This window comes from Pristiophorus japonicus, chromosome 17, assembly GCF_044704955.1.
Source record: "Pristiophorus japonicus isolate sPriJap1 chromosome 17, sPriJap1.hap1, whole genome shotgun sequence".
NCBI classification, from domain to species: domain Eukaryota; kingdom Metazoa; phylum Chordata; class Chondrichthyes; family Pristiophoridae; genus Pristiophorus; species Pristiophorus japonicus.
Genome location: NC_091993.1, coordinates 109,905,814 through 109,930,205, shown reverse-complemented (window position 1 = coordinate 109,930,205; position 24,392 = coordinate 109,905,814). Strand labels below are relative to the sequence as shown.

The window sequence follows — 24,392 nt, the reverse complement described above, 5'->3', positions numbered from 1 at the left end:
GATGTCGAATTCCTCGCTGGGCTTATCTCTTCCTAGTCTATTGACATGAGCAGAAGAATCCAGGAGCACAGCAATAAGGATAAAAATCTCCATTCCTATGATTGTTTCTTCGACCATTGTCCAAATTTGCTAATTAAATGGGGTGCTCAGTTGAAGAAAAATTGGCTCATTATAAAGCAACAGCTAATTTGAGCTTTTGTGAACAAGTCCTTCACTAACTCACAGGAGATGTGGAGTAGCAGCTTGAATAGAAGTGCAGCACCACCTCACCTCCCAAAAAAGAGGTTTAATAATGAACAAGCGTCATATTGTAACTGAATACTACACTTACCAACAGGGATACATGTAAATCTTGAGGAAGGTGCTAGTGAGCAGTGGCAGGTCTGCTTTCTTCACCTTAGATTTCAGAGCATGAAGGAAACACTGTACAAGGAGCTCATCCATCTGCTCTGTAAAAATAAGAGGGGAGGGTTAAATAAAGCTATTTTTGCTCCAACAGAAAATGCAACCGTCCATTACAAGACCCATCTGAATACTGGTCTGCTGCTAAATTGACCTGACAGGTCAAATTATTGGATAAATCAGACCTTTTTTTGCATTAATTAGTGACTAGATTGTAAGCAGATTGTAATCATTACAGTATTAAGGCTTTGGGACGAATTTTCAGCTTTCAGGGTTTTTTGGCGAAAACGGTAGCGATACGTGAAAATTACCGTTTTTGCTGCGCTACAGTTTTTAGGCCAAATTTTCAGCCTCGGCAAGGGAGGCGTTGCACGAGCACTCGCGGCGTAAAACGCAAGTTTCGGCAACTTTAGTCCGGAGCCAGGAGCGCTGCGAGAGCGGCCTTGGGAGGGAGAAAAAAAAAACAAATTCCAAAAAACATTCCAAAAACATTTACAAGACCCTTAACTAAATAATCGCCGCAAAAAAATAAACAAAGAAAAACTTTAACTTACCTTTTTTTGCAGGTTTTCGTACTCACTGCTGCTGGCAGGGCTGCACCGACTGATTTAACCAGTCGCTAATCCGGGCGTGGGGTACGAAACCTGATCGCAAATGCAATCCGAGTCATCGCACGTCGCCGTCCTCTCTCCAGCGGTACTTGGCAGCGCTGCCGCAATCACATACCCGAGGATCCCGCCAGGGCTTTCGCCGCGGAGGGTCACATCGCAGTGAAAACCCAGTTGCACAACTCTCGAAAATCCGGCCCTTTAATTGCATATCCTTCAATATTTATTTCTAAACACTTATCCACTTTTCTTTTAAATGGTGTAATCTCTGCCTCAATTAACATTTATATTCCATATTCTAATACGCCTCTATGAAAAAGGTTGTACAAGATATGCTTCTTTTCACAATACAGAACATTTTGAAGGGTTAGGATGCAGTTACATTCTGACCCACTGCAACGTTTGTTCTAATGGAACAAAAAGATTTCTTTGAAAATGACCAACTGTGTACCTTTCATTATGGAGCGGAAACAAAGAGAGGAGCCGCTGATCTTATCAATAAAGGCAATCGTTGTAAAAGAAAATTGGCCTCGGAGTTCAGTTTAAGGTCATTGTCATTCAAAGTTGGTTAACAAAATGTGATCTTTTTTTTAATAACTTTCCTACTTCACTGTGCTGTTTTCATTGCTTAATTAAAATTATTGGATATTTTCAAAAGGATTCACTGAAAGAATTAGTACGTGAATTCTGGTATTTAAGGAATCAGATTCTGCGCTTTCATCCACTTAAAAACCTAAACCCGACATCGTTTCCCCATCATGGTTTCTTCGAGAATATGACAGCAGTGTTTGGTGAAACCATTCCTGGGTAATAGTCAGTTGTGGCTCAGTGGGTCGCACTCTTGCCTTGGAGTCAGCAGGTTGTGGGTTCAGGGACTTGAGCACAAAAAATCTAGGCTGACACTCCAGCGCAGTGCTGAGGGAGCGCTGCACTGTCAGAGGTGCTGTCTTTTGCATGAGTTATTAAACCGAGGCCCCGTCTGCTCTCTCAAATGGACATAAAAGATCCCGTGGCACTATTTTGAAGAAGAGCAGGGGAGTAATCCCTGGTGTCCTAGACCAATATTTATCCCTCAATCAACATAACAAAACAGTTTATCTGGTCATTATCACATTGCTGTTTGTGGGAGATACTGTGCACAAATTGGCTGCCGCGTTTCCTATATTACATCAGTGATTACACTTCAAAAGTACTTCATTGGCTGTAAAGTGCTTTGAGATGTCTGGTGGGCGTGAAAGGCGCTATATAAATGCAAGTCTGTCTTTCTTTAATTGTGCTTTTTTTTTTTTAATTTGAACCCCTTCATACCTTGTATGGTCTTGATGGTTTCTGCAGTATCCTGATGATCCCCAATGTCTTCTGTGATTTCTTTCTGGTCAGCAATCTCCGAGGCATGAGTCTCGCTGTCATTGACTTGACCTGTTGCTGAAGATACAAGTTCTGGTTCAGGCTCCACATTCAAACAAAGATTGTCGATGTCTGGTGTGTCACTCTCTGTACTGTGCAGCACTGCAGTCACATTCTCATTACTAACTGCATCAATGATCACATCTTCCTCCTTCTCCTCCTCTTCATCTTCATCCTCTTCCTCGTCATCCTCCTGCCCCATTTGCTCTCCAATTTCCCCAGGGTCACAGTGCTTGTGAGCAATTACAGGTGGGTTTGTCTTTTCTCCAAAAGCCCTTAAAAAATAATAATTTAATTGATTAAATAAAAGAATTTTCTCTCTCTTCCTCTTTCAAATTGCATCCTCCAGTTAAAAGGAAAGTAGACATCAGAGGTTTAAAGTTGGCTCAGTGGCAGGAAGCAAAGGGTAATGGTCGACGGGTCTTTTTGTGACTGAAAGGCTGTTTCCTGTGGGGTTCTGCAGGACTCAGCCCCTTGCATTTTGCGATATATGTCAATGATTTAGACTTTAATATGATTATGAAGTTTGCAGATAATTCAAAAATTGGCCGTGTGGTTGATAGTAAGGAAGAAAGCTGTAGACTGCAGGAAGATATCGATGGACTGGTCAGGTGGGCAGAAAAGTGGCAAATGCAATTCAATCCGGAGAAGGTAATGCTTTTGGGCACGGCTAGCAAGGCAAGGGAACACACAATAAATGGTAGGAAACTGAGAAGTGTAAAGGAACAGAGGAACCTTGGAGTGCATGTCCACAGATGTCTGAAGGTAGCAGGACAGGTAGATAAGGTGGTTAAGAAGGCATGTGGGATACTTTCCTTTATTATCTGAGGCATAGAATATAAGAGCAGGGAAGTTATGCATGAACTGTGTAAAACACTAGGTTAGGCAGCAGCTAGAGTACGGTGTACAGTTCTGGTCACCACATAGATCAGCCATAATCTTATTGAATGGCGGAGCAGGCTCAAGGGGCCAAATGGCCTACTCCTGTTCCTATTTCTTATGTTCTTATTACAGGAAAGATGCGAGTGCACGAGAGAGGGTACAGAGGAAGTTTACCAGGATGGTTGCCAAGACTGGAACATTTCAGCTATGAAGAAAGATGGGATAGGCTGGGCTTGTTTTCTTTGGAGCAGGGGAGGCTGAGAGGAGACTTAATTGAGGTGCATAATATTATGAGGGGCCTAGATAGAGTGGATAGGAAGGACCTACTTCCCCTAGCAGAAAGATCAATAACCAGGGGGCACAGATTTAAAGTAGTTGGTAGAAGGATTAGAGAGGAGTTGAGGAGAATGTTTTTCACCGAGAGGGTGGGGAGGTCTGGAACTCACTGTCTGAAAGGGTGGAAGAGGCAGAAACCCTCATCACATTTAAAAACTACTTGGATAGGCACTTGAACCTACAAGGCAGCGGAACAAGAACTGGAAAGTGGAATTAGGCTGGATAGCTCTTTATTGGTCTCCTGCTGTGCCTTAAATTTCTGTGATTCTATCTTGAACCAGGTGCCATAGCGTGTCTAAGGGTAAACGGATGGGCCTAAATTTGATTCTCTCTCCCTCTCCTCTCTGGGGTAGCTGGGGGGGGGGGGGGGGAACACACAGTTTCCTTCAGCCACCTCGCCCAATCAACCCAGTTGAGATCAAGAATTCACCCTGCGAGTAACTTGAATGTGGATCTTATATATTAGACATGGACAGTACACTTAGTGGGGAAAAAAGGCAAATATCAAATCTGTAAGAACCCAAACTGACGATCACATTAGAAAGAAAGAAAATAAACGGAGTGGAGCTTGGTATCAGAGTAAATAACAGACATTAACCTAAACTGAATTCAGCGGTGGATCTCCCATAGTGTTACTCGTGGCAAGTTGTTGGATGCACCATTGTATAACATAAGCAGCTAAACTCCCACAACAATCCATTCCTGCCCAATCAGAGTCAGCGATAGGCACTGCAAGAGCTTCTCTCCGTCTCCACTTGCACCTAGGACCCACTCCATTACTTCATTCCCACCATCTCCACCTTCATTTCCTTTTACTGATTTGGTTTTGCTTTTACTTTTTCTCACTCCTGTTTGCTTGTGCAACACTATCACTCTCCCCCCACTGCTCACATCCGCTTTCACTCCTATGATCTATTTCAGCTTACTTTTCACAAATCGGCGTATGTCTCTGGCCACAGCTAACAGTGCAGCATGCATAGGAACAGGAGAAGGCCATTCAGCCCCTCGAGCCTGTTCCACCATTCAATCTGATCATGGCTGATCTTTACCTCAACTCCATTTACCCGCCTTTTTTCCATATCTCTTAATCCCCTTATTTATCAAAAATCTATCAATCGCAGTCTTTGAAAATTTCAATTGACTCAACATCTACAACCCTTTGGAAAACAAGTTCCAGATTTCCACTATCCTTTGTAAATTAGATTCTTTTTTAAATTACAGGGAAAATAATAAATGAAAGTCAGGACAAATATAAAAACTATAGGAAAGGTACAAAAAAGGGTAGAAAGCCAAGAGCCACTAGGTTAGAAAATTAGCAAAAATTATAAAGGACAATTAAAAGGCTTTCTACAGGTATAATAGTGATAAAGTAGAGGGTAGGGCCAGCAGCCTTTCTTATTAAGCCTGTGCAAATTCACTTTGTTTTAAAATGCAACCCCCAAATTGTAACTCAATCCTAAAACCCTTTCTGTGCGGGGGGGAAAAAAGATCAAAATTACCATCAGAACTGAAGACTGAAAGATAATTATTTATATGGTACTTATAGTGGGAAAATCCAGTACTAATTTAACTATTAGTATGTATAAAAGAATAGTGGTATGGACTACAAAACCATATACATAAAATAAATGGAATCCCTTAAAGCTACACGACCGGATTTACTCGTTTTAAATTCAATAGAAATTAACCCCAGCAAATTGTGCAAATATGTTGTTTTTAAGATTCAGAAAAAGAAAAAGTTTGTTGCAGTTGTGATTTTTTTTATATTTCTGTGTTACTCACACTACAATCTGCTCATCAGGTGATAGTTCTGTGTCGGGTAAAGGAGAAAAAATATATCCTGAGTGCGTCATGTATTCAGAGTTGGTGCGACCTCAGCTGCCGAGAGGTTTAGTAACTTCATTTTTAATCTTTCAACAAGCCAAGAGTTAAGAGGTTTTGTAGGCATGGCAACTTGTGGCACATCATTTTGCGATACCAATACAATATACCAGTGGTGCGTAATTGATTGTCATGAACAGTAAATGAACTAAAGATATAACTGATGACTGCAGTTAAAGTGCTCCTAATATATAGACATATTTTAAATCAATTTTTTTGCGCCCACGTAAAATTTACGATTAAGAATTAAGTACTCCTGATTCTTACCATAACTGATCCAGATATGTATGCAGGGTGGAGACACCCCTTCCCTTCATACCCGCTGCAAGCATCTCTGTTGTTGACATAGTGGCCAAGCCTATTGCCACTGGAGCTCTGCAATTTAGTGAACAAAAAGGATAAAATAAAGAAACACCATTTTTATTTTAAAGTTAAATAGGATTATGTGGATCTTCCTAGACTGTCAAGTTGCTGCTAAAAACTTATGCATTTGTATTTTTTTTTAAAGCAGTTGTACTGGTAGATCTACCTTGTAGACTCTGGACTGAACTGTTGCAATTTATTTTGCTTCAGGATACTTAACAGCATTGGAGAGAGGTGACCTTCATTCCACTTGTCTGCATTGATTCCACAGACGCACATCAACTAGCAGCCTTTCACAGAGCAGCAAGATTACCAGACAAAGAGTACAAGGCAAGCAAACACAATGGCCACCTTCTGCATTATAACCGTTTAACTCTAAAGTGTCAGCTGTGGCTTAGTGGATAACACACTTATCTCTGGTCAGAAGGTTGTGGGTTCAAGTCCCACTCCAAGGGCTTGAGCACATAAATCTAGTCTGGCACTCAGGTAGTGCAGTTCTGAGGGAGAGCTGCACTGTCGGAGGTGCCGTCTTTCGGATGAGACGTTAAACCGAGGCCCTGTCTGCTCTCTCAGGTGGATGTAAAAGATCCCACGGCACTATTTAAAAGAGGAGCAGGGGAGTTATCCCCGGTGTCCTGGCCAATATTTATCCCTCAATCAACATAACAAAAACAGATTATCTGGTCATTAGCACATTGCTGTTTGTGGGAGCTTGCTGTGCGCAACTTGACTGCTGCGTTTCCCACATTACAAAAGTGACTACACTCCAAAAGTACTTAATTGGCTGTAAAGTGCCTTGAGACGTGAAAGGCACTATATAAATGCAAGACTTTCTTTTTCTCTATGATTTTATGTGGGTTGCATTCCACAGACTGCCCTACTGTATTGGCCACAAAAGCAAACGTGTCAAAAGGTTGAACCTCACAAAAGGGATAAAAATTGGACATCTAAATGTAGTGATGCGAGAACTATACCTGCTTCCAACAAGGTTAATGGCACAAAGATCTCCCTGTAGTACCTCGGGAAGACCAGAAGGTGGCACAACAACTCCAGGCAACATAAGATCTGCAACAGCAAAATAACTCAGACTTAATGGCAGAATGAAACCAATTGCTCAAGTAGCAGATAATTTTTGCATTAGAGAATTGTTGTGTTTAAAATGTAGAAAACTTTAATTGCACGAGCAATAGAATAATGGATACCAAGAATTCAGCCATGTAGATTGACGTGTCGAGGAAATGGTTGTTAGAATTTATTTTAAATCAGCGAAGATTAAAATGTAGCACTATTTTTCATGAAGATTATAACTAAAGCAAGACTAAAGGTAAAACGATTACATAGTCAGTACACTACAGTACAAGTCACCAGGGATTATGCTGAGGCTCTATGATGTACAACTGGTCAGACTTCCACCGGAGCACTGTTTGCAGTTCTGGTTAACACACTTCAAAAGGGATGTTCATGCATTGGAGGACTGAACAGCAATAAGGATGATCCAGAGTACAAAAGGGGATGAGCGCAGAGGCATGATTAGAGAAGCTGACAGTCTAGTGAGCAAGTCCATGGGCAATCTAACTCATTTTAAATCAAGTTTAAAATGGCATAGGTTAGATAACCCCAGGATATTAATTTGTCATCCAACCCGTTGAACAAGAGGTTATAAACTTAAATATGATTTGTGAATAGTAGATTTAAAATAGATCTTGGGAATAAAATTATTTACTCAAATAATCTATCAGTGCAATCAAAGATGTTTCGGAAATTCAAGGTAGTTAGATGCCAGGAGGGATCAAATGGCAAAGGGGCAAGAACACTGATTTATTCACTCTCGTGCTTTTATGGCTACAACACTGTCCAGTGTCACAACTTTGGAAATCGATGTTGGAAATTGAAACAGGTGAGTAAAGTCTTAATGGTCATCCAACTAACAGTTTCTCAATATTTGTGGCCTTGTGTGAGAAATAACAATTTATAAAAAACTGCTTAAACAAAGAGGACTACAGTGGGATGAGGGCAGAGTTGGCTAAAGTAGACTGGAAACACAGACTAAACGTTGGCACAATTGAGGAACAGTGGAGGACTTTTAAGGAGCTCTTTCAGAGTGTTCAACAAAAATATATTCCAGTGAAAAAGAAGGGCGGTAAGAGAAGGGATAACCAGCCGTGGATAACCAAGGAAATAAAGGAGAGTATCAAATTAAAAACCAATGCGTATAAGGTGGCCAAGGTTAGTGGGAAACTAGAAGATTGGGAAAATTTTAAGCAACAGCAAAGAATGACTAAGAAAGCAATAAAGAAAGGAAAGATAGATTACGAAAGTAAACTTGCGCAAAACATAAAAACAGATTGTAAAAGCTTTTACAGATATATAAAACGGAAAAGAGTGACTAAAGTAAATGTTGGTCCCTTAGAAGATGAGAAGGGGGATTTAATAATGGGAAATGTGGAAATGGCTGAGACCTTAAATAATTATTTTGCTTTGGTCTTCACAGTGGAAGACACAAAAACCATGCCAAAATTGCTGGTCACGGGAATGTGGGAAGGGAAGACCTTGAGACAAGCACTATCACTAGGGGGGTAGTGCTGGACAGGCTAATGGGACTCAAGGTAGACAAGTCCTCTGGTCCTGATGAAATGCATCCAAGGGTATTAAAAGAGATGGCGGAAGTTATAGCAGATGCATTCATTATAATCTACCAAAATTCTCTGGACTCTGGGGAGGTACCAGCGGATTGGAAAGCAGCTAATGTAACGCCTCTGTTTAAAAAAGGGGGCAGACAAAAGGCAGGTAACTATAGGCCGGTTAGTTTAACATCTGTAGTGGGGAAAATGCTTGAAACTATCATTAAGGAAGAAATAGCGGGACATCTAGATAGGAATAGTGCAATCAAGCAGACGCAACATGGATTCATGAAGGGGAAATAAACTAATTCACTGGAATTCTTTGAGGATATAACGAGCATGGTGGATAGAGGTGTACCAATGGATGTGGTGTATTTAGATTTCCAAAAGACATTCGATAAGGTGCCACACAAAAGGTTACTGCAGAAGATAAAGGTTCGCGGAGTCAGAGGAAATGTATTAGCATGAATAGAGAATTGGCTGGCTAACAGAAAGCAGAGAGTCGGGATAAATGGGTCCTTTTCGGGTTGGAAATCGGTGGTTAGTGGTGTGCCACAGGGATCGGTGCTGGGACCACAACTGTTTACAATATACATAGATGACCTGGAAGAGGGGACAGAGTGTAGTGTAACAAAATTTGCAGATGACACAAAGATTAGTGGGAAAGTGGGTTGTGTAGAGGACACAGAAAGGCTGCAAAGAAATTTAGATAGGTTAAGCGAATGGGCTAAAGTTTGGCAGATGGAATACAATGTCGGAAAGTGTAAGGTCATCCACCTTGGGGGAAAAAAAACAGTAAAAGGGAATATTATTTGAATGGGGAGAAATTACAACATGCTGCGGTGCAGAGGGACCTGGGGGTCCTTGTGCATGAATCCCAAAAAGTTAGTTTGCAGGTGCAGCAGGTAATCAGGAAGGCGAATGGAATGTTGGCCTTCATTGCGAGAGGGATGGAGTACAAAAGCAGGGAGGTCCTTCTGCAACTGTATAGGGTATTGGTGAGGCCGCACCTGGAGTACTGCGTGCAGTTTTGGTCACCTTACTTAAGGAAGGATATACTAGCTTTGGAGGGGGTACAGAGACGATTCACGAGGCTGATTCCGGAGATGAGGGGGTTACCTTATGATAGATTGAGTAGACTGGGTCTTTACTCGTTGGAGTTCAGAAGGATGAGGGGTGATCTTATAGAAACATTTAAAATAATGAAAGGGATAGACAAGATAGAGGCAGAGAGGTTGTTTCCACTGGTCGGGGAGACTAGAACTAGGGGGCACAGCCTCAAAATACGGGGGAGCCAATTTAAAACCGAGTTGAGAAGGAATTTCTTCTCCCAGAAGATTGTGAATCTGTGGAATTCTCTGCCCAAGGAAGCAGTTGAGGCTAGCTCATTGAATGTATTCAAGTCACAAATCGATAGATTTTTAAGCAATAAGGGAATTAAGGGTTACGGGGAGCGGGCGGGTAAGTGGAGCTGAGTCCACGGCCAGATCAGCCATGATCTTGTTGAATGGCGGAGCAGGCTCGAGGGGCTAGATGGCCTACTCCTGTTCCTAATTCTTATGTTCTTATGTAAAACATATATTTTGAAAATATGAAATAAAAAGACACAAAACTAAAATTACATTTATTTCTAGGACTGAACCACCACAGTATAATCTAATTGAGGAGTTCAGATGATATCATAAGCCTCCAAAGGAAAGTTGGCTTTATAAACATCATCTTGACACATCATTAAATTACAGTCTTGCACACTCTCCCGAGCATTTAGTATTTTTTTGAAAGTTAGAAATGACAATGTCTGTTTCTTCCCAGGGGAAGCTGTATTGGATTGTCCTGGTGCTGGAGATGCTACAAGAGATTGTGGGCAGAACTTTCAACTTTGGTGGGGGCTTGAAACTGGCGATATTGGACCAGCCTCCCGTTATACACACCGCCTGATATTCCTTTAGATTGATTGCCAAAATATTATAGGGTAAGTGCTCTATTATAAAAATGATATTTTCTTGGTAATCCAATAACATTGCCAAAAGTGTGGCTGGTTTAGTTCAGAAATTCCAGGTTCAGAACCCTGGAGTGAAGGGAGGGTGGGGGGGTGGGAGGAGAGGGAAGATGATACACAAATCCCACCATCTCAACGAGTATGACGTTAAAACAGAAAATGCTGGGAATACAGCATCTGTGGAGAGAGAAACAGTGTTTCAGGTCGATGACCCTTCGTCAATGAGAATGCCATTTGTTTTTCTAGTTCATATGGTCAGGTAGAGACACCCCTTTGTATAGTGCAGAGAAAACACATGGAGTACATGGTTTTTGGAACATGACCCTTGGATGAAAGTGTAAGGGAAATAAATTCCACACCAAGTCCGAGTACGGTGAAGGAAAACGTCAGTTTATTCGTACAGAGCGCTCTGGGAGAAGTGGGGAAACTCCGCAGCTTCGCCACACCTTCTCCCCAAGCGAAGTTTCCAAGTTACAATTATACCTTTGGGGGCGGTCCCGCCCCCTTACACCATTGTCCAATTATCTAACATTTTTGTAACGTCTTACCCTATATGATAATACTATGACAATCTATCTTTACATTGTGGCAAGTCAAAGGTTAACTAGCATACGCACACACAAGTGGGGTTATTCTCCTCGCATCAGCAGAAAAACAAGGAACTATCTTCCTGTTATTAGTACAAGCGATATACATCTGTTTGCCTCTTCAACCGCCCATTGTCTTACTTCCCCTATCTCCATGACTCAGGGTCACCGGACTTGAGACTATACATGCTTTTTGCTTAAGTATACATTTTTTACTTGACTACTCTCCTTGTCCCATAATTCATCAGAGAAAGACAGAGGAGCTGGTTACACATTATAAAAGTTACAAAGGTTATAGGTTAAGAACTTTCTCTCCAACAAAAGACTCTTTGCTCTGTGAACAACACCTAGTAACAGATGTGTGTAGATTTCCCAGTCAAGTGCACGGTTACATTCAGATTAATTCAAGTGTAAACATCAGCCATATTGACCAAATCCCAACTCACACGAGTGAGCACGAGCGGTTTTGATGGTATCATTTCATCTTTTTTGAGAAAGTGTAATTATGTTGCATCATAAATGATGTGGTCATGATACACAATAGGGTGGATAAGACAAAGGAATATAGCGCCCTCTGTCAGCACTCGACAGAGCTTGCTATGCAGAAATGCTGTAGATGGCAACCTGTAGTGATCATTTGGCACAAAAGAACAATATTCCTTTAAAGCTTGAGGGACAGAACCTCATCTTTCTATTAGGCGCTTTACAGGCTTCCGGACTCAACAGTGAGTGCAACGATTTCAGATCGTGACCTCTGACCCCATTTTTTTCAGACGACAGGTGTTGATGATTCTGCCATTTCCATTTACAGCTCTTCTAGATCCATCTTTTGTTCCTTTACTTGTCCCATTACCATCTCCTTTTGTCTTCTACAATCAAACCTTGTGTCATTTAATCTCTCCTACCTTCCACCCTATCACAGACCTTCCCCTGTTCTTTCCTCCTCTCCCCCCTTTCCCTGAACCTGCACTTGCTTAAACCTGTTATATCTCTAACTCTTTTCTGCTTTGACGAAAGGCCATTGACCTGAAACATTAACTCTGTTTCTCTCTCCACAGATGCTGCCTGACCTGCTGAGTATTTCCAGCAGTTTCTGTTTTTATTACAGATTTCCAGCATCCGCAGTATTTTGCTTTTTATTCCTTTAAAGGTGACATTTCAAACTTTTTGAAAACTACTAGCAACATGTTGCAATAACCATGACAAAGAATTTTACCCAAAAAAGCTCCTTGGATACTTTTTTTTTCCCGTTGTAACTTTGACTTGTATAGTGTTTAGAAACAAAAAGCCTTTTTATGAGCGGTTTTGATTTATAATTCTATTCCTGCCTGCATTTCTCTCCACTGTCGCATGACTCCATCGATCAACGTGTTTCAACTGATTTCACATCAAAGCAAATCAAGGCAGTAATGGAAGGAAAATACCTCCCACCAATAGGAGACCAGTTCACATGTTGTTCCCTCTGTGAAGGCACAATGTGTGTGTCCTATTTTATAGACTTCTGCAGGTCAGCATTTTTGGAGTTGGGACTCTTCTCCCTTCAATTAGCTTTCAGCAGATAAACGGGGAGTAACGCAAAGGCCATCTGTGCGAGTGCCCACAAGGACCAGAGGTGCACCAGAAAGTCAATGTGCAGTGTCCTTTATCAGGTGGTGAGCAGAGGGTCATTTTTCCAGACAAAACACTAACCTGGAGGAGATCCAAGAACTCGGTTCTCTTAATCGTAAAACTGCTGGTTGCCAGGCAAAAGCCGCAGTGAATTTACATTTCAGTTGAGCCACAGTTCTTTCCAGGTTTTCATTTGAAAACTCAGAACAATGCCAATAGTTTATTGGGAGAACAACGCTGGCGATGCAAGGATTCTTGAATGCTGAACGTCTCTTGAATTTGGAAGATGGTAACCCAACTTTTAAAAGTGAAAACTCCGAGGATGATTTAAGGAATAACTAATAACTAGTAAGTGAAAGTGTTCAAAGAAAATTTTTTAAAGCACACAATTTTCTTTAATACATGGATTATTTTTCTCCTGAGTATTGAGCGCAGCATTTTAGAGATCAATTTTTGCTCTGAATAACCACTTATTACAGATAATGCAAGGCCACTTTAACAACTACAAAAGGTAAAGTGGCCCTGGCTGAAGTGTGTAGAACTAGGGGTCACAGTCTCAGGATAAGGGGGAGGCCATTTAAGACAGAGATGAAGAGGAATTTCTTCATTCAGAGGGATGTGAATCTTTGGAATTCTCTGTCCCAGAGAGCTGTGGTGCTGAGTCTCTGAATGTATTCAAGGCTGAGATAGATAGATTTTTGGAGTCCAGGGGAATCAAGAGATATGAAGATCGGGCGGGAAAGTAAAGTTGAAGTCCATGATGAGCTATGATCTTATTGAATGGTGGAGCAGGCTCGAGGGGCCATATGGCCTACTCCTGCTCCTATTTCTTATGTTCTTATGCAACCAAATTAGTAGGTTTTTCATATATATATATATATATATCCTTAATTGGAACATGTGGACACGAATATGCTGCAAGTAGATAATCCCTGCACCAATATTCAAATAGGGGCAGTGACAGCAACTTCACATACCAATGTCTTTAAAATCCTACAATGTAACCAAGTAAATAGCAGTTAATAGAAACTCAAACCATAGAAAGGTCTGTTCTTCCTCAAAATACAAAGGACTACTGCACCCTCCATGATGCTGACATGTTTTCATTTTTATCCCGAAAACGATATCCCGAAAGGAGCATCCAATAAATATAGAACAGTCAATAAGGAATTGTGATGAGTACGCCATGGATGAACACCAAGTCAATAATCAGTCACAGATGAATCAATGGGAGAAAAAAAATAGAAGATGACTGACAAAAGAGGCAAATGTGTTCTGGAAAGGCAGGAAGATCTTGAGCATGAAGTGGAATTCAGGATATTGAAATACTTCCTTAACTTTTACTATTCAGTTCCCTCCTCAAGTTTTACTCAAATGCTCATATTCAAGTAACTTTAGTAACAAAAACGTTTTATTCTGCAAAAATGTGAACCATTACATAAGCTGAAATGACTTTAAACCTGCCTCTTTACAATATGTTTTAGTGCTGCTAGGTTTCGAGATGCCTCACCTGCTCCTCCAGCGAGTTTCGGTAGTACTGCACGCCATGTTGTAAATGCAGCCAGCAGATCTGGGTGAGACCACAAGGTATACACTGCCCAATAAAAACACACAGGTCAAACTTCTAAACCAAGAAAGACATTGGAGGGGCAATTCTGACTTTGGCCAATAGTGTAAAACGGATATCATCAGATCAGCCGCCTGTTATACATCTCTGCCCATTTACATCAAAGTCAATGGAAATTAAAATGGGGAGAGCTGTACAATGGGTGGCTGATCAGATAGCGCCCAACTTACATTAGCCGCCAATATCAAAATGGCCCCGATTGTATTCACTCGATGCAAGACACGAATGGGAACGAATCACTCACACCCGCTACTGCATGGGTGGAACTCAATGTTAAAAACATGACTACCATTTTCCCACATGTCACAATAAGTATTTGTGATTACAGTGTACTCTTGATAATTCAAAGTTGTTTACTAGTGCTAAATAACTAAATTATCCAGTAAATCAAGTTAAGCAATGGAAATAATATAGGAGAGTGGGAATAAAGGGCTAAAAAAAATTGAATTATCAGATCATTTCTGAATTAAAAGTGAACTGTAAAAATGATGGATAAGAACATTTTTGTAGTAACATCTGTTCTAACATTAGACATGAAAATTCTCGATATCAATGGGGGAGTAACTTGAAGGTCAGGGATAATTACATGGAATGGTGAGTACCAAGTACCCTGCTGGAAATCCTACATTATTCTTTTTGTCTTCCTCTCTCTCCTTGGTTTGTCTAAAATTCCTAGTCACGGATCTCCATGTAGAGCTTGGAGTATGTCCATTTTAATGAAGTGGACGTGCTGGAATCAGACGGGGATTCCCTTCAGCACGTCTGCTCTGCTAGAATGGAGCTTTTGTTCATGATGTACTTACTGAGCGAAGCACACTTTTTTAATATAAAAGAAAAGTTGCTTTTATTATTCCGCAGAGAATGGGACAACAACCTGCAATCAACAATCAGAAAATTAAGCAAAGCCAGGCCCACATAAAGAAATGGCGCAGATGCACTGCATGGGAATCCCCATGTCCTTCTCGGGCACTTCGCCACTTAAGCTGATGTACTGAGTACCCTTCAGAGGAACACTGCTGGTTCTCCTTCCTTTAGGGTTCATTGGTTACAGAAAAGTATTCTGTGACTCTGTGTAATTTCATTCTACTGATTTCTGCTTAGCAACTGACTTCTTTTTTTTTAAAACAGCAAAATTTAAGTCCAAAAAGTTATTCCACAGCCATACCACAGAGTACATGCCAACAACCAGAATGGGGAACAGGAAAAAGCAATATCAATGCTCACAGATCCAAGAAATTCCCATTACAATTTGGAATTAGCAGCATAAAGCACTTGGTATCTGAACGACCATCTCACTGAAAACAAATGTAGCATTCTGTAGCTTTAACACCACTAACTGGAAACACCTCTATGGATACAGTACAATCGTCTCACTAGCTGTCTCTGCCATGCAGAAATGTAAAGGAGTAACTGAAACAGGTCTATAATACACAATGTATATATACAGAGGTAAGGACCATAATCTACTCAAGGAGGGTGTTTTGCCACAAGTTCGCACTACAAGTGTTGTCTTCCCCTTGTCGCTTACACTTTGCTGATAGAAAAGAAAGTCCCCACTGAAGCAGACCTACTTTTCTTCTTCATGCCGTTTTTGACATTACCATCAAACTCAGTGTCCCGCAATGTTAGAAAATGATAAAGCATGTTGGTCAGTCATCAGCGGTGGTATAATAATGGAGCAAGATCCATTAGTTTTCTCAAGCATGGCAGTGAGGGGAAAACAATGAGAGTGGTCATGCAACCGAGAGAAAAATAGTTCGAATTAATCTTGTGGTAGTGTGCGTGCAAAAAGTTGTAGTAAGAACAACATAACTACGTCTGTCGTCCGTGTCAGAGAGAGCAAGTCACCTCCGTGTGTGCGCCTTCCCTATCTCTTGTGCTGCTCTTATAGAAACATAGAAAATAGGTGCAGGAGTAGGCCATTCGGCCCTTCGAGCCTGCACTGCCATTCAATGAGTTCATGGCTGAACATGCAACTTCAGTACCCCATTCCTGCTTTCTCGTCATACCCCTTGATTCCCCCTAGTAGTAAGGACTTCATCTAACTCTTTTTTGAATATATTTAGTGAATTGGCCTCAACAACTTTCTGTGGTAGAGAATTCCATAGGTTCACCACTCTCTGGATGAAGAAGTTCCTCCTCATCTCGGTCCTAAATGGCTTACCCCTTATCCTTAGACTGTGACCCCTGGTTCTGGACTTCCCCAACATTGGGAACATTCTTCCTGCATCTAATCTGTCTAAACCCATCAGAATTTTAAACGTTTCTATGAGGTCCCCTCTCATTCTTCTGAACTCCAGTGAATACAAGCCCAGTTGATCCAGTCTTTCTTGATAGGTCAGTCCCGCCATCCCGGAATCAGTCTGGTGAACCTTCGCTGCACTCCCTCAATAGCAAGAATGTCCTTCCTCAGGTTAGGAGACCAAAACTGTACACAATACTCCAGGTGTGGCCTCACCAATGCCCTGTACAACTGTAGCAACACCGCCCTGCCCCTGTACTCAAATCCCCTTGCTATGAAGGCCAACATGCCATTTGCTTTCTTAACTGCCTGCTGCACCTGCATGCCAACCTTCAATGACTGATGTACCATGACACCCAGGTCTGTTTGCACCTCCCCTTTTCCTAATCTGTCACCATTCAGATAATAGTCTGTCTCTCTGTTTTTACCACCAAAGTGGATAACCTCACATTTATCCACATTATACTTCATCTGCCATGCATTTGCCCACTCACCTAACCTATCCAAGTCGCTCTGCAGCCTCACAGCATCCTCCTCGCAGCTCACACTGCCAACTAACTTAGTGTCATCCGCAAATTTGGAGATACTACATTTAATCCCCTCGTCTAAATCATTAATGTACAGTGTAAACAGCTGGGGCCCCAGCACAGAACCTTGCGGTACCCCACTAGTCACTGCCTGCCATTCTGAATAGTACCCATTTACTCCTACTCTTTGCTTCCTGTCTGACAACCAGTTCTCAATCCATGTCAGCACACTACCCCCAATCCCATGTGCTTTAACTTTGCACATTAATTTCTTGTGTGGGACCTTGTCGAAAGCCTTCTGAAAGTCCAAATATACCACATCAACTGGTTCTCCCTTGTCCACTCCACTGGAAACATCCTCAAAAAATTCCAGAAGATTTGTCAAGCATGATTTCCCTTTCACAAATCCATTCTGACTTGGACCTATCATGTCACCTCTTTCCAAATGCGCTGCTATGACATCCTTAATAATTGATTCCATCATCTTACCCACTACCGATGTCAGGCTTACCCGACTATAATTCCCTGTTTTCTCTCTCCCTCCTTTTTTAAAAAGTGGGGTTACATTGGCTACCCTCCACTCCATAGGAACTGATCCAGAGTCAATGGAATGTTGGAAAATGACTGTCAATGCATCTGCTATTTCCAAGGTCACCTCCTTAAGTACTCTGGGATGCAGTCCATCAGGCCCTGGGGATTTATCGGCCTTCAATCCCATTAATTTCCCCAACACAATTTCCCGACTAATAAGGATTTTCCTCAGTTCCTCCTCCTTACTAGACCCTCTGACCCCTCTTATATCCGGAATGTTGTTCGTGTCCCCCTCAGTGAATACCAAACCAAAGTACTTGTTCAATTGGTCCGCCATTTCTTTGTTCCCCGTTATGACTTCCCCTGATTCTGACAGCAGGGGACCTACGTTTTTCTTTACTAACATTTTTCTCTTTACATATCTATAGAAACTTTTGCAATCCGTCTTAATGTTCCCTGCAAGCTTCTTCTCGTACTCCATTTTCCCTGCCCTAATCAAACCCTTTGTCCTCCTCTGCTGAGTTCTAAATTTCTCCCAGTCTCCGGGTTCACTGCTATTTCTGGCCAATTTGTATGCCACTTCCTTGGCTTTAATACTATGCCTGATTTCCCTTGATAGCCACGGTTGATCCACCTTCCCTTCTTTATTTTTACGACAGACAGGAATGTACAATTGTTGTAGTTCATCCATGTGGTCTCTAAATGTCTGCCATTGCCCATCCACAGTCAACCCCTTAAGTATCATTCGCCAATCAATCCTAGCTAATTCACGCCTCATACCTTCAAAGTTACCCTTCTTTAAGTTCTGGACCACGGTCTCTGAATTAACTGTTTCATTCTCCATCCTAATGCAGAATTCCACCATATTATGGTCACCCTTCCCCAAGGGGCCTCGCACAACGGTATTGCTAATTAATCCTCTCTCATTACACAACACCCAGTCTAAGATGGCCTCCCCCCTAGTTGGTTCCTCGACATATTGGTCTAGAAAACCATCCCTTATGCACTCCAGGAAATCCTTCTCCACCGTATTGCTTCCAGTTTGGTTAGCCCAATCTATGTGCATATTAAAGTCACCCATTATAACTGCTGCACCCTTATTGCATGCACCCCTAATTTCCTGTTTGATGCCTTCCCCAACATTACTACTACTGTTTGGAGGTCTGTACACAACTCCCAATAACGTTTTTTGCCCTTTGGTGTTCTGCAGTTCTACCCATATAGATTCCACATCATCCAAGCTAATGTCCATTCTAACTATTGCATTAATCTCTTCTTTAACCAGCAATGCTACCCCACCTCCTTTTCCTTTTATTCTATCCTTCCTGAATGTTGAATACCCCTGGATGTTGAGTTCCCAGCCCTGATCATCCTGGAGCCACGTCTCCGTAATCCCAATCACATCATATTTGTTAACATCTATTTGCACAGTTAATTCATCCACCTTATTACGGATACTCCTTGCATTGAGACACAAAGCCTTCAGGCTTGTTTTTTTAACACCCTTTTTCCTTTTAGAAATTTGCTGTACAGTGGCCCTTTTTGTTTTTTGTCTTGGGTTCTCTGCCCTCCACTTTTCCTCATCTCCTTTCTGTCTTTTGCTTTTGACTCCTTTTTGTTTCCCTCTGTCTCCCTGCATTGATTCCCATCCCCCTGCCATATTAGTTTAACTCCTCCCCAACAGCACCTGCAAACACTCCCCCTAGGACATTGGTTCCGGTCCTGCCCAGATGTAGACTGTCCGCTTTGTACTGGTCCCACCTCCCCCAGAACCGGTTCCAATGCCCAGGAATTTGAATCCCTCCCTGCTGCACCACTGCTCAAGCCATGTATTCATCTGCGCTATCCTGCGCTTCCTACTCTGACTAGCACGTGGCACTGGTAGCAATCCCGAGATTACTACTTTTGAGGTCCTACTTTTTAATTTAGCTCCTAGCTCCTTAAATTCGTTTCATAAGACCTCATCCCTTTTTTTACCTATGTCGTTGGTACCAATGTGCACCACGACAACTAGCTGATCTCCCTCCTTTTTTAGAATGTCCTGCACCCGCTCAGAGACATCCTTAACCCTTACACCAGGGAGGCAACATACCATCCTGGAGTCTCGGTTGCGGCCGCAGAAACGCCTATCTATTCCCCTTATGATTGAATCCCCTATCACTATCGCTCTCCTACTCTTTTTCCTCCCCTCCTGTTCAACAGAGCCAGCCACGGTGCCATGAACTTGGCTGCTGCTGCCCTCCCCTGATGAGTCATCCCCCTCAACAGTACTCAAAGCAGTGTATCTGTTTTGCAGGGGGATGACCACAGGGGACCCCTGCACTACCTTCCTTGCACTGCTCTTCCTGCTGGTCTTCCATTCCCTATCTGGCTGTGGACCCTTCACCTGCGGTAAGACCAACTCGCTACACGTGCTACTCACGTCATTCTCAGCATCGTGGATGCTCCAGAGTGAATCCACCCTCAGCTCCAACTCCGCAACGCGGTCCGTCAGGAGCTGGAGGCGGATACACTTCCCGCACACGTAGTCGTCAGGAACACTGGAGTTGTCCCTGAGTTCCCACGTGTTATGCTCCTCCTGGTACAGGAGGAGCATAACACGTGACCGAGCTGTCCTGCCATGACTTAACCCTTAGATAGGCAACAACAATGTTAAAGTTTACTCGCTGTTATAGAAGAGAAGAAAGAAAAACTACTCACCAATTACCGCCAATCACTTACCCCCTTGGCTGTGACGTCACCTTTCTGTTTCTTTCTACTTCTTTTTTGCCTTCTCCCTGTAGCTGCACAAGTACGCCTCTCGCTGCCGCTGGGCCTTTTATAGGCCTCTGACCCCGGACTCACGCCTCACGCCTCACCAACTGCCGCCGCAGTTTTTGTGTCTATGTGCGGGTCCTACTTCTCTCTCCTTAACTCAACATGTTTTTGGCTATTTTATCTCATATTTTGTTTCTCTTGTTCTCTGCCCGATTATCTTTTTCTCCTTTTCTGCGCTTTCTGGTGGGCTTGGCAGGTGTGGGGAGGGAGGCAGACCAGCCTCCGGACTACCAGTCAATCCAACCAGGGCTGTGGGCTGGCTTCACGGAAGGTATCCAGCATCAGAGCCCCAGCCAGCATTAGGGAGTGATGGGGATTTGGTAAGGGACGCACCCTGGCATCAGTGAGTGACGGGGGACTGGGCCAGGTCAGGTAGGTAACGTTGTGGAGTTTAGTGTCAAAGGTCCTTTACCTTGGAAATGGAGCTAGGAGTCAGTGCATAGTAAAATAAATGTGTAAATTAAATGTGACAGACTCAGGTAGGACATGAAGTGCACTGTATTCACAAGACTTTTAATACATAACATTTTTAAATTGAAATTGCTTGTTCCCTCTTTCCATGTGGTCTGTTACGGCAACTGTTTATTACTATGGTTACTACATGTTTTATAAATTCTTGCACACACTATTGCCTCCCCCGATTGAAACTCCCACCAACCAATTATAGTATCATTGGAATATATTTCCAAACAAGAACCCTATTAAATAATTCTCTGAAATAACATTGCTTTTGATGAAGAGGCTACTACAAAGTACAGCTATGAATGCACAGAGAAGAGGGTCAAGGCAGTCACTTCACCAACATTTTCCTCTGCGATGAATATTATCGAAAGATAATAATTGTCTACCATCGAAAATATTTTCTAGCTTGGTTCTAACTGAGCAATTCCTAGGGGGAAGGAAAATTTTGAGAAATAAATTGCTTTTTCGGAAAAGTGGCAAAATTAAGAATCTAATAAATCTTGGGAGACTCACAACAATCTGATGTCGAACTCCAGGTAAAAACCATCAGCTCACCTGGGACACATTAGATGTGCCATCTCTCCCAGTTAGAGTTTAGTACTGGTAGCCAATGTTCCCTGTGAGCTGTGCTTTGTTCTGCGCAACCTGTCTCTTTCAATGCGTGGTCCCTTTAAATTTCTGTGCCTACGTGGTATTTGCAATGTAAAAGCTTGTGAGCAGCCTGTGCGGGTACCTTGCAGGTTACTGAGCGACTGCACGCATGTGCAGCTTAGAGGGAGCATTGCTGGTAGCAACAGTAACTCCTATCGATTGTCAAGTCCTCCGTTTCCTCCCAGTGTTCTCCAACTGAATGCAACGAGAGGTTAATAAGCTGTGCAGCAGTGTGTCAGAATTTACTATAACAGTCCCAAATAAAAACTAACTGCTCAGCTCTTTCACCCCAATCATCCCATTGGTGCATCACACTCCCTAACTTTGGCTCCTCCAGTTAAAAAAAACTCAGTGACCCAAAGACTCCCCTAAAACTGCCAAAAAACAAAACCTGGGCAAAATATGTTACATTCGAGAGGCTAAAAAATTGGCAAGATTATGGATATTCCACAATGTTGCCGCAATCAACATTTTTGTTCCTTTTTGAATCTCTGTGCCATCAGAAAATAAAACACATAGAAGTTAAAAAAACACACCTGTTGGATAAATGCATGTGTCCATTTCAAAGAAGATGGGGTTCTTATTCAAAACATAAGCAATCACTGCTTCTCCTTTATGCAAATATATTTTCACCACATTCAACTCCTCCTTGTTTGGGATGAGATGTGATAGTTGACCGCCGGATATGGAAGGAAAGGCAGCCAATACGTCAGCCCGGAGTTTCCTCCTGAGGAATGAAAAGTAATTCGGGTTGGTTACTTAAAAGAATAATTCATCTTTTAGTTTTACTGAAACATTAATTTCAACTCCATCCAATCCCAGTTTGGATTTCTCTCTTCAAATCTCTGAGGTGCATTTGCACTGAACACAATGGAATGAGACTGAATTGCTCTTGTTCGCTCTGGATTTAGAGAATTGATTTGCACTGGCTTTTCCAAACCTGTTCGGACTTCCTCTATCTGAAGCTGGCTTTCAAGCCCTGTGACATTCAGATGGCTTTACTCTCCTTGGCAATACATGAATTGAAAGAAAAATTCCGAAGACCACATTTGTACAGCATCAGGAATCTGCAGATCGGGTGTGGATCGGATATATCTCTGGACTCTACCATCTATAGCTAAATATTGTCAAATGCAGTACTTTGAAATGTACTTGCAAACTACTGCCCCATCTCCACCCTCCCTTTCCTCGCCAAAGTCCTTGAGCGTATTGTCGCTTCCCAAATCCGTGCCCATCTTTCCCGCAACTCCATGTTTGAATCCCTACAATCCGGTTTCCGCGCCTGTCACAGTACTGAAACGGCTCTCATCAAAGTCACAAATGACATCCTTTATGACTGTGACAAAGGAAAATTATCCCTCCTCATCCTTCTTGACTTGTCTGCAGCCTTTGACACGTTTGAACACTCTATCATTCTCCAACACCTCTCCTCCCTCGTCCAGCTGGGTGGGACTGCACTCACCTGGTTCCATTCTTATCTATCTAATCGTAGCCAGAGAATCACCTGCAACATCTTCTCTTCCTGTCCCCTCATCGTTACCTCTGGTGTTCCCCCAAGGATCTATTCTTGGCCCCCTCCTATTTTTCATCTACATGTTGCCCTTTGGCAATACCATCCGAAAACACAGCATCAATTTCCACATGAATACTAACGATACCCAACTCTACCTCGCTACCACTTCTCTCGACCCCTCCACGGTCTCTAAATTGTCAGACTGCTTGTCCGACATCCAGTTCTGGATGAGCAGAGATGTTCTCCAATGGAACATTGGGAAGACCGAAGCCATTGTTTTCGGTCCCCGCCACAATCTCCATTCCCTAGCCGCTGACTCCATCCCTCTCCCCAACTCCTGTCTGAGGCTGAACTAGACTGTTCGCAACCTTGGTGTCATATTTGACACTGAAATGAGATTTCAACCTCATATCCGCAGCTTAACTACGACCGCCTATTTCCATCTCCGTAACATTGCCCATCTCCGTCCTTGCCTCAGCTTATCCGTACTGAAACCCTCATCCATGCCTTTGCTATCTCTAGGCTTGACTATTCCAGTGCACTCCTGGCTGGCATCCCACATTCTACCCTACGAAAACTAGAGGTGACCCAAAACTTGGCTGTCCTAACTCGCACCAAGTCCCGCTCACCCATCACCCCTGTGCTCGCTGACCTACATTGGCTTCAGGTTAAGCAACGCCTCAATTTCAAAATTCTCATCCTCATTTTCAAATCCCTCCATGGCCTTGCCCCTCCCTATCTCTGTAATCTCCTCCAGCCCCACCCCCCCAAGATATCTGCGTTTCTCTAATTCTGCCCTCTTGAGCATCCCTGATTATAATCACTCAACCATTGGTGGCTGTCCTTCTGTTGCCTGGGCCCCATGCTCTGGAACTACCTGCCTAAACCTCTCCGCCTCTTTCCTCCTTCAAGGCACTACTTAAAACATACCTCTTTGACCAAGCTTTTGGTCACCTGTGCTAATTTCTACTTATGCGGCTCGGTATTAATTTTTTAAATCTCAGAATACTCCTGTGAAGCGCCGTGGGACGTTTCAATACATTAAAGGCATTATATAAATACAAGCTTTGTTGTTGAATAGGTTTGAGTGGTTGTGAATTCCTATTCCTGTATAATTCTAAAGTTGCTTCGCTCTCCAAATTCCATGGTGCTGTCAACAATATAATTATAAACAATCCATTAAAAACACCAGTCTTGCAACTCCTGAAGGTGATACTCTCCTTCATAAATCTCCTTAAGGAGTCCTAGCTGAACTTGAATGTCTGAGAGCAGTTTGCCACCCATCTAGGTTTGAATCCAGCAGTTGACTTTATGGAGTGAGCTACCCA

General features: G+C 42.5%; 1 protein-coding gene across 4 annotated transcripts in view; it reads right to left on the bottom strand.

Moving 5' to 3' along the window:
• eif2d (eukaryotic translation initiation factor 2D) overlaps window positions 1–24,392 on the bottom strand; it is a 48,548-nt gene that overhangs the window by 22,163 nt on the left and 1,993 nt on the right. For 3 of the 4 annotated variants that reach the window (XM_070859039.1, XM_070859042.1, XM_070859040.1), the window contains exons 2-7: window positions 22,088–22,278; window positions 14,205–14,288; window positions 6,854–6,944; window positions 5,784–5,891; window positions 2,319–2,692; window positions 332–449 (exon numbers count right to left, since the gene is read on the bottom strand). In XM_070859039.1, the coding sequence (XP_070715140.1) occupies window positions 332–449; window positions 2,319–2,692; window positions 5,784–5,891; window positions 6,854–6,944; window positions 14,205–14,288; window positions 22,088–22,278 (966 nt within the window). The remainder of the gene's footprint in view (window positions 1–331; window positions 450–2,318; window positions 2,693–5,783; window positions 5,892–6,853; window positions 6,945–14,204; window positions 14,289–22,087; window positions 22,279–24,392) is intronic. The other variant, XM_070859041.1, reaches the window with a different exon arrangement.